This window comes from Vidua macroura, chromosome 15 (genome assembly GCF_024509145.1).
Source record: "Vidua macroura isolate BioBank_ID:100142 chromosome 15, ASM2450914v1, whole genome shotgun sequence".
Classification (NCBI taxonomy): domain Eukaryota; kingdom Metazoa; phylum Chordata; class Aves; order Passeriformes; family Viduidae; genus Vidua; species Vidua macroura.
Window position 1 is genome coordinate 15,619,370 of NC_071585.1, and position 10,273 is coordinate 15,629,642.

Consider the following 10,273-nt stretch of genomic DNA (forward strand, 5'->3'; position numbering starts at 1 on the left):
CTCCTGTGCCATGCTGGGGGCTAGACGAAGCCTGGGCCCCTGGTATCCCTGTCCTGCAGCCCCTGCACTGGGCCCCACATTCTTGGCTCCCCAGAGGGAGCAGGAGGTTTATGTTTGCCAAGTTCTGCCTGGTTAAACCTTAACTGGGCTGAGTTGCTCCATCAGTCCCTCCCAGACAGAGATAAGGATGGGCAGGCAATGCCAGGGCCTGGTGGGACATACTGCCCCAAATCTGGCTGCTTGCCTCCAGGGCAGGACCCAGCCCCTGAAGAGCATCCTGCCCAGTCTGGGCCAGCTGCCTGCCCGTTTAGTTTGCCCCCTCCCTTCCTCAGTGGGTCCCCACTGATATGAGGGCAGCAGGTTTTGGGTGGGGCTGGAAGCTACCATGTTGAAGCCAGTGGGACTGGACGGAGCTGGAAGCCCTTGTGCTGGGGCTCACCCCTTGCTCCAGGGCTGACCCACTCCCTCAGTGCCAGAAGGTTCACATCACCCCAGCGCATGGAATGAGCCTGCTCAGCCTCAGATCCTATGCATGTAGAGGGTACAGTGAGCTGGGGCTTCTGTGCCCCAAACAAGAGCCGTTCAGGGGAGGCCAAGAGAAACTTCCAGGAGGAAAGAGCCCCCCAGGCTCCGGCCCCCACAGGAGCCACCGTGCTGCGCGGGCTCTGGCTGGCCGCAGGTGCCACCACAGCGGGAGTGGCGGCAAGTGCTGGGGCCAGGCACAAGGGGCGGCTGTGTTCCCGCAGCTCCGGCTGCCTTCCAAGAGCAATATTGTTGGCACCAGGCAGGCTCCCTGCACCGGCAGCACATACATGGGCCTTTCATGAGGAGAGTGGGGATGATTTACTGCCTGGGGGAAGGGGTAGGGGTGGGAGGATGGAGCCCCAGCATGCCGGCGCCCGGCCCCTTGTGCGTGCTCACTGCCGCGGGGCCCCGCACACGTAAGCAAGGCCAAGGGTCTGGCCAGGGGGTTGTCTCTCCCAACGGGACAGGGGGCAAGAGGGATCCCTCTGCACCATCTGTGGAGTTCTGAGAACACACTTCATCTCTGGGCACCCCACTGTGTCTGAGCTAAGTAACCATAAGTCACACATCACTTGTGCCACAGTGATGGGGGCAGCCCATGAGCTGGGGGAGACAGGAGCATCAGAGGAGGGTGCTGGGGCAGGGGTGCACCCACAGCGCAGAGTGCTGTGCTGGCACAATCCCCCCTTGTTGAGCTGCTGGCGTGGCAGAGGCCGTTGTGGTGCTGCCGACAGCGGGTGGCAGGCGTTGGGGCTGGGCTGCTGTGAAGGGCTTTTTGTTTGCCGTCAGTTGCTGTTATAAATCAAGCCAGGCAGCCCAGCCCCAGCCCAGCACTGCCCCACAGCAGGGAGGTGACCAGTTCCCAGCTGCCTACAGCAGAGCCCCACCAAGCCCTGGCCTGTGCCTGGCATTGTCCTGGCCCAGTGGGGATGTTCAGATGACATTGGGCAATGTGCCACACTGGTTTGCTTGCCCTTCTTCCACTCAGCATTGGGGAACCCTGGGATACAGGGAATCTTTCCATGTTCATCCCAGACTGTGGCTCCCACAGGCTCCCCAGAGTCCCAGCTCTCCCTGGTGTTCCCAATACTGGGAACGTCCCCTTCTCTCTGGTTTTAATTTGGTTTTGGTTCGAATTGAGCTGAACCCAACATTTTTCTGTGCTTCCGGCACGCTGTGAACTCTGCAGGGGCGGCCGCTGCTCCGTGAAATTGATGTTCTCGTCCGCTTCACGCGTCAGCAGGAATGAACAGCTGCTGGGGGCTGCTGGCCCCCAGGACTGCTCTGTGCACCTCTGCACCCCAGGGGGACACCAGTACTCCAGATGGGGAGCAGCACGGGGTGGATGGTGCTGTGGGAGATTGTAGCACCAACCAGACCTCACAGTGAAACCGTGTCATGCTGGATGGTTTGGCGCAGTGGAGCAGCATGGACAAGGCTGTGCCCAGGACTCACAGTGTGGCCCTACTAAAAGAGGGGTGACAGTGACAGTGTACCCCACTCACAGGGCCACGCCAGGCATGGGCAAGGCTGTGTGTGAGGCTCAGCACAACCCTGGAAGATCTTGCTGGAAAGCAGGTGGCGAAGCAGACGGCGATACAGGAAAGGAGAGCAATTCTAGGGCCAGACCCTGGCCATGTACTGGGGGACACTGACCCCTCTTGATGGCAGCAAGATGCTCAGGGGACATTGTTCCTGGGGATCATGCCAGCTCAGAGTGTCTGAGGCCAGGCTTCCCCCAGTGCCCAGTGGTCTTGCATGGGCCAACGAGCAGCAAGGCTTGGGCATGGTGGGGTCTGCCTGCCCCAGCACAGGCAACAGCATAGGAAAGGTGAGGGCGAAGTGTTTATGGGCTGGATTAGGCCACTCCAACGCTGGCTCGCACCTTAGCCACGTTTTATGATGCTCCGTTATGGGCTCCTAATGAGGGTCACAGCCACTTTATGGCACTGACAGCGATAACGCTACAACTAATTATGGCACAATTAGCCAATTAGCTAGTGTGGGCTGCTGGGCACCCAGCAACGCTCAGCGCCCAGCCTGGGCCACGACAGCTGCTTGGGGCTGGAGTGCTCCCACTCCCAGCAATCGGGAGGAAACAGGGGTGGCCTTAGCCCCTGTCCCATCTGCTGCTCCCCACGCGTGGGGTCTGCCTGGAGAACAGCACAGGGGAGCAGCCGCGGGTGTTTTGCAGCCCCCTGCGTTCCCCACCCGCGAGGGGAGGCTGTACCGGCGGAGCCGGGACAGAGGGGGCCGGGGGCCGCCTCTCGCTGCTGGGGGGGAAAGGCCGGTGCTACCCCCCCACTTCCCCCGTCCAGCTCGGCGGCAGGTCGGTTTGCAGAGATGCCGGAGAAGCGGGGCCGGTCCCGTCCCCCCCTCCCGCCTCCCCAGCGCTCCGGGCGGGGCCGCTGTAACCCGAGCGCGTCCCTACAAAGTGTCCGCGCCCCCGAGGCGGCGGCAGAGCGGGGTAGGAGCCAGCCCTGAGGAGCCCCAGCCCTGCCCGCAGCCGGAGCCGTCCCGAGCCCGGAGCCAGAGCCGTCCCCGGCCCTGCCGCCATGGGGCCACGGTCTGGGGCTCGGCGGCGCTGAGCCCGCTGTCCCCGGACTTTGCCCCGGCCCGCGCAGCGCAGGCGGCTCCGCCGCGGGAGCCCGTCACCGCCGGTAACCACGCCGACCGCGACCCTCGCCCCCGGCACCATTCGGGGCCCCCCTCCGCCCGCGGGACACTCCCCCCTCCCTGGGATCCTCTGCTGTCCCCCGCCCCCGGTTAACCTCCCCTAGCGCCCTGACCAGGCTGACGCTGGCTGGAGAGGTCGAATTCCTGGCACCCAACCGGGGTGTTTCCCACTCTCCATGCCCCCTCCCATTCCTGCCCAGGGACCCCCGTGCTCTGCCTCCCGTCCATGCCCACCCACCCTCGCGGTGACCTGGGGATCTCGCACTGCTTCTCCCCGGTGCCTCGGGAGAGGAGGGGGCTGCCCGCCCGGATCCGCTCACCCGACCCTGCCTGTCCCGCAGGGTGGGACCCCCGCGCTGGCGGGGGCCTGGAAGATGCGGCCCCTCTTGCAGGTCGTGGCGGGGCTGCTGCTGGCGGTAGCTGCACGGGGCAGGGCGATGGAGCCAGGTACGGCTGCGGGGGGCGAAGCGGAGCTGGGGGCGGCGGGAGTGGGTTCCTGCTTTCTGAATACTTTCTCCATCCCGGCTGGGCGGCGACCCCTGCGCTGGGATGCGGGTGCTTGCCCTGGGCACGCAGCCCCACCGCTCTGCCTGCAGGGCGGGGCTGGTGGGAGCTGGGGTCACGGCACAAGGACCAGCGTTTCCATCACTGACAGGGGCAGGGTGGCTCCAGCCAGGCTGTCCCTGTGCTGCGGGGTCTTGGCTCGCTCGCTGGACACGCGCGGCAGAGAGGGGTTGTGAGACCGCTGTGGGCTGTGGCTGCTGTGTGTGACTCCTGGTGAAATGCGGGCAGTCCATGCTTCGCGGTGGTGGGTGCGGGAGAAGGACGCGTCCCCCGGGACCAGAGACCAGCTGCCCCACATCCCTCCTGTGCTGGCCATGCACTGGGCTGGAGACACATTCGTGGGCAGTCGGGCTGCCGTGGTATTGCTGTGCTGGCGACCAGGTTGTTTCTGCCCTCCACGTGCACATGCTGCTGCTGGCCATCGGCAAGTTGAGCTCCACTGCCAGCCCGGGCACTGCCGGGGACAACCAGGCTGTAGGGGTCCCAGCCGTGCTTGGGGCATGTAGTGGTCTGACGATGGGTGTCTGGAGGGGTTTGTTGCCCTCCTTAAGTAAGGCAGAGCAAGCTGGAGCACCCTGCGCCACTGGGAGTGGTGGAAGGATAGTGGCATGTGTGGCCTTGGCCAGGGACATGCCATTGGGGAAATCATGTCCCTGTGCTTCAGGGCAGAGTCCAGCCCTTACCTGCTTCTAGGGTGGCAGAGCCAGGCTCTGGGCTGTGTCACACCACACGCTCTCCACACTAGGATGGGCATGTGGAGGGGTCCTGCTATCAGGGAGGGGTGAGCACTGGGGTGGGCGCTCACCACATCTCTCCAGAGCTATTTGAGAGCCCCTTGCTGGAGTCAGAAGACGAACATCTCCTACTGGACCCAGGCAACACATTGAAGCTGTACTGTGATGCCAACCAGAGTGGTGCCAGTGTGGTCTGGTACAGGGAGTCCCGGCCACTCGTCTCGGGGGGTCGCATCCATCTCCATCAGAGCCTGCTGGAGATCTCAGAGGTCACCTACGAGGACTCAGGGCTCTACGTGTGCCGGGCACGGGGAACTGGAGAGGTCCTGCGCAACTTCACCATCTCTGTCGTGGGTAAGAGCCCCGGCAGCACCCAGCTACACCCGGGGCAGCAAGGCAGCCACTACCTGCCCAGCCCTGCAGGCAGGGATGTCTTTCTCAACCGTTTTCCTTTGCAGACTCCCTGGCGTCAGGTGATGATGATGAAGATAGTGATGGGGACAGTCCCCACGGAGACCGAAATGAGGAGTTGGTCTATGTGCACAGAGGTCAGTGCCACACCACGGCACTACAGGAGAGGGCAGGTGGGGCAGAACCAGGGGCATGGGGCACTGCTGCCTCCTGCTACCTGCACAGGCCCCCTCCCACTGTACATCCTGCATGTCCCCAGCTCCTTATTGGACTCACCCCCACCGGATGGACAAGAAGCTGTATGCAGTGCCTGCGGGGAACACGGTGAAGTTCCGCTGCCCGGCCTCAGGCAGCCCCAGCCCCAGCATTCGTTGGTTCAAGAATGGGCGTGAGTTCCGAGGGGAGCACCGCATCGGGGGCATCCGGGTACGGGCCAGCTCCTGCCACCACAGCTTCCCTCCCAGGATCCCTCTTCCCCAACTCACCTCACTGCCTTACCTCCCCCTCTGCAGCTCCGGCACCAGCACTGGAGCCTGGTGATGGAGAGCGTGGTGCCCTCTGATCGCGGCAACTACACTTGCCTGGTGGAAAACAGGTTTGGCAGCATCCACTACAGCTACCTCCTGGATGTGCTGGGTGAGGGTTCCTCAGCATGGTGCTGATCTGGGCTTCCCCATGCCTGGCGGGGTCAGGGAAAGGGGTGGAGGAGCCTCTGTTTGTGGCCTATCCACCGATGCAGCTCACATGTCCCTCATAACCCAGGGACATGGGATGGAGGCCAGGCTTGGGTTGTGCTGGTCTGTTTTAGGGCTGGGGAAGGGCTCTCTGTGGCTCCATGGTGGGTGGAGAAGGAGGGAGAAAGGAGCCTGTACTCTGGGCCACCATGTTAGTGACACTGCTCTGCTCCCTGTGCACAGAGAGGTCCCCGCACAGGCCCATCTTGCAGGCTGGGCTGCCCGCCAACACCACAGCCCTGGTGGGCAGCGATGTGGAGTTCTTCTGCAAGGTCTACAGCGATGCCCAGCCACACATCCAGTGGCTGAAGCACATTGAAGTGAATGGCAGCAACTACGGCCCCGACGGGGTCCCCTATGTGCAAGTGCTCAAGGTAACAAAGGCTGGAAGCACTCAGGTCCCAGATACCCATACCCAGGGGTGCACAGAGCTCCCTGAGGAAGAGGGATACTGACCGTCCATCCCTCTCTGACAGACTGCAGATATCAACAGCTCTGAGGTGGAGGTGCTGTACCTGCGCAATGTGTCCATGGAGGATGCTGGCGAGTACACCTGCCTGGCAGGGAACTCTATCGGCCTCTCCTACCAGTCTGCCTGGCTCACCGTCCTGCCAGGTAGGGGCGGGGTTCTGGTGTGGGGTCTGGGATCCCCAGCACGCAGAGGCCATGCCTCAGGCCAACACATTCACTCCCTGCAGAAGAGGAGCTGGTGCGGGAAGCTGAGGCCCCTGAGACCAAGTACACAGACATTATCATCTACACCTCGGGCTCACTCGCCGTGGCCATGGCCATTATTATTGTGGTGCTGTGCCGGATGCAGACTCAGTCAAGCAAGCAGCACCTGGAGCCTATGGCAGTCCACAAGCTCTCCAAATTCCCGCTCATCCGACAGGTGGGTACCAAACATGAGCCCTACTAATGCAGGGGGGACCTTGGTGACCAATGGACTCCAGGAGTGCCACTTGTGCCCATCACACCTTACCCTGCAGCCTTGGGGCTGCCCTTCCCAGTTCCCCTTGAAGCTCCCTCACCCCATTGCTCCAAGTGAGATCTCTACTTTTCTGTTGCGTCTTTGTTGGGCCCTGGAGCATGGGATGGGATGGATGGCTGAGGACCTGTGTCTCTCTCTACAGTTCTCCCTGGATTCCAGCTCCTCTGGGAAGTCCAGCACATCCCTGATGCGGGTCACCCGTCTCTCCTCCAGCTGTGCCCCAATGCTGGCTGGTGTCATGGAGCTGGACCTGCCCCTTGACGCCAAGTGGGAGTTCCCCCGAGACAAGTACGGTTCTGCGCAGGGCAGGGACAGGAGCTGCTCTCCCCAGCTGCCCCAGGGACAGCAGCATGCAGGTGGTGGATGGGGAGGCCTCTGGCCACCCTAAGGCCATCTCTCTGAGCTCTGATGGTTCTCCTTGTCCCTGCCAGGCTGGTACTGGGGAAGCCCTTGGGGGAAGGCTGCTTTGGCCAGGTGGTGCGGGCAGAGGCTTATGGCATAGACAGAGACCAGCCAGACAGAGCCATCACCGTGGCTGTCAAAATGCTGAAAGGTAATGGCCCTTTGCCAGTGTCCCAGGAACAGAAGTGGCATCAGCACTGGGCAGGGGTGCCACCCAGCTGGCATCATGACACAGCCTTCCTTCCCTAGACAACGCCACTGACAAGGACCTGGCTGATCTCATATCCGAGATGGAGATGATGAAGCTCATGGACAAACACAAGAACATAATCAACCTCCTGGGGGTCTGCACACAGGATGGTGAGGGGATTGTGCAGGGCTCGGGCAGGGCATGGGCGTGGAGCAGGACTGGGGATGTGGACTACTGGGGTCAGTGGCTAACTGGGAAGGGACAAGGCAGGGCTGAGTAAGTGGCCGCCCTTCCCAGGGCCGCTGTACGTGATTGTGGAGTTTGCTGCAAAGGGCAACCTGCGCGAGTACCTCCGTGCCCGCCGTCCCCCGACACCTGACTACACTTTTGATGTCATGACAATGCCTGAGGAGCAGCTCTCTTTCAAGGATCTGGTCTCCTGCGTCTACCAGGTGGCCCGTGGCATGGAGTACCTGGAGTCCAAACGGGTATGGCTGGCATGGCCTGGGTGGACTACCTGTGCTGGGCACAGCTGGGGAGGGCATGGCGCTGACAGAGGAGCTGTGTATCCCTTGTGAACCTACTGACCCTGAGGAAAGGGAGCCCAGCACATTCCCATAAGCTGTCCAGAACCTCCCAGCCCCATCCAGCAAAGTTCAAGGCAGTAACTCCCCAAAAATATGGGACTCAAAGCCTGACCCACCTCCTGGGGAAGTGTATGTGGCCCTCCCACTGTGCTTGTCACTGCAGCCAGCCCGATGACGGGATGACCCCACCGCTGCAGAGGTGCTGAGGGGTGTGTGGGAGGTGATTTTGGTGTTTGAAGGGGACGTGTGGAGCTGGAGTCACCATCTCACACCCCTGTGGATGATGCTCCCCCTGGCAGTGTATCCACCGTGACCTGGCTGCCCGCAATGTGCTGGTGACAGCAGAGAGCGTGATGAAAATCGCTGACTTTGGCTTGGCCAGGGACGTTCACGACATCGACTACTACAAGAAAACCAGCAACGTGAGTGGGGCTCCTGGGAGAGGGGCACAGGGATCCCCAGTCAGGGCCGAGCTGAGCAGGGGGTTGCTCTCATAGGGTCGCCTGCCAGTGAAGTGGATGGCCCCCGAAGCCCTGTTTGACCGTGTCTACACCCACCAGAGCGATGTGTGAGTCCTGAGGGGAACGAGGGTCTGTTGGGTGTGGGTTGAGGATGCTGCTGGTGTGGGACAAGGCAGCACTGTGGGGTTATACATGTACTGGAGGGTCCCCATAGCAGAATGGGGATACTCTGGGGACAGCAGGGCACATATTCCCCAGGGAGGGGGGTGATCTGCCCTCTCCCTTCCCTGCTCCCACAGCAATGCAGCATGCAGTGGGCCAAGCTGGGGAATAGCCCTAGGATGTATTTGACCCCCCCCTTTGCTATGTGTGATCCTAGGTGGTCCTTTGGGATCCTGATGTGGGAGATCTTCACGCTGGGAGGCTCCCCATACCCTGGCATCCCTGTGGAGGAGCTGTTCAAGCTGCTCAAGGAGGGGCACCGCATGGACCGGCCATCCAACTGCACCCACGAGCTGTGAGTACCAGCCAGGTGGGTGGGCAGGGGGCACAGAGAGACCCTGCTAACACCCCCTCATCCCCAGGTACATGCTGATGAGGGAGTGCTGGCACGCCGTGCCCTCACAGCGCCCCACCTTCAAGCAGCTTGTGGAGGGGCTGGACAAGATCCTGGCAGCTGTTTCAGAGGAGGTGAGAGGACGGGAGTCTGGTGGGTGAGGGGTGGGCAGTGTGGGCATTGACAGCACTGGTGGTCATGGCACCATCCCTCCTTGCAGTACCTGGACCTCTCCATGCCCTTCGAGCAATACTCGCCCTCCTGTGAGGACACTGCCAGCTCCTGCTCCTCTGATGACTCCGTCTTCACCCATGACCCACTGCCGCTGGCTCCCCACCTCTTCTCCTACCCCAGCGTGAGGACTTAAGGGAGGGCAGGGAAGGGTGATGCTGAAGCCACCTCTGCCCTTGCAGGGAGAGGGTCCAGGTTCCCAAAAGTCCCTGCTTTGTCCAGGCTGAGCAGTGGGTGGGCAGGGCCCTGAGCCACAGCACCAGGACAGGGTGTCCCTCTCTCTGGGCTCCTTTTGGGCACTGAGCCATCAGCCCTGGCTGAGATCTGCCTGGTATTGTGGGACAGCAGGAGCTAGAGCCTCTCCATGTGGGCACTGCCTGGGATGCCCATGGCATTGCCCAGGGAGATGGGCTTTGGCCAGCGCTTCAGTGGAAGTGTCTCTGGGCAAGGGCCCCACTGTGCCAGGCTCCTGCTGCATCTGTACATAGCCACAGAGATGAATATTTATGTACGTGAAATTTCAACCTGATAAATTATTTTTTTGGAGTACACCCCGGTGCAGTTTCTGGGCTGCTCCTGGAGCGCAAAGGGCTCACCTAAGCTTGGAAGGCAGGTCAGGGTTTGCCTCCTCACTGCCTCCTTGTCCCAGCCAGTTCAGGGCCTGCAATCACTCCTGGGGGACACGGAGACAGTGCCACAGGTGCAGGAAGTGATGTCCCCACTCCTGTGCCTCCAGGCCTGCTCCAGCACAAAGCACCCTTGCATCTGTTCCCCATTAGCCACTGCTGCACTAAGCCACCGTGAACTCCGCTACCAGCATTGCCCTGAAACTGATCCCCCAACTGCCATGGGCTCCCAGGCTGGGAAAGTGCTCTGGGGCCCAGCCCCACGCACTGGGGACCCCCCGCACCCTCCTGCCCTGGCCGGCCCAGGCCAGCCCAGCACTCCAGATTAAAGTGAGTTATGGGCTCTATCTCCCCAAAGCCTGTGGGAGCACAAGTTGGGGGTCTCCAGCTTCTGCTCTCTGATGCCTGTTTTGCCCCCCCCCTTGCCCTATGGTGCCCAGCAATGATGGCAGTGTGGGCAAGGAGGGCTGCAGCTGTCTCACCCCCTCCTGCCAGCCTGCTCCCTGGGTCTAGGGTTTCATCTAGGGCCAGGCTTTGCCGGCCGTTAGTCCCAGGATCTGGTTTCCCCCTTCAGCTCCCAGCTGC

General features: G+C 62.0%; 1 protein-coding gene across 2 annotated transcripts; it reads left to right on the top strand.

The window, feature by feature from the left end:
- The first annotated feature begins 3,083 nt into the window (after positions 1-3,083).
- Positions 3,084-9,611, top strand: FGFR4 (fibroblast growth factor receptor 4). Of its 2 annotated transcripts, XM_053991423.1 has the most exons (18): positions 3,084-3,185; positions 3,543-3,648; positions 4,584-4,853; positions 4,958-5,047; positions 5,170-5,336; positions 5,423-5,546; positions 5,828-6,018; positions 6,121-6,259; positions 6,343-6,536; positions 6,778-6,923; positions 7,067-7,188; positions 7,287-7,397; positions 7,525-7,715; positions 8,114-8,236; positions 8,312-8,382; positions 8,655-8,792; positions 8,860-8,965; positions 9,052-9,611. In XM_053991423.1, exons 2-18 carry the CDS (start codon positions 3,576-3,578, stop codon positions 9,196-9,198), a joined length of 2,403 nt encoding a protein of 800 aa, XP_053847398.1. In that variant the 5' UTR covers positions 3,084-3,185; positions 3,543-3,575; the 3' UTR covers positions 9,199-9,611. The 2 variants fall into 2 exon arrangements, with proteins under 2 accessions (XP_053847398.1, XP_053847397.1); XM_053991422.1 differs by lacking the exon at positions 3,084-3,185 and having other exon boundaries at positions 3,272-3,648.
- Positions 9,612-10,273: the final 662 nt, after the last annotated feature.

Bases quoted from the DNA above. Each gene is read 5' to 3' on its own strand.
- FGFR4 (XM_053991422.1), top strand. From the start codon at position 3,378: ATGCCCCCTCCCATTCCTGCCCAGGGACCCCCGTGCTCTGCCTCCCGT. The intron at 6,537-6,777 runs GTGGGTACCAAA...CTCTCTCTACAG, and splicing joins AATTCCCGCTCATCCGACAG to TTCTCCCTGGATTCCAGCTC. The intron at 8,383-8,654 runs GTGAGTCCTGAG...GTGTGATCCTAG, and splicing joins TACACCCACCAGAGCGATGT to GTGGTCCTTTGGGATCCTGA.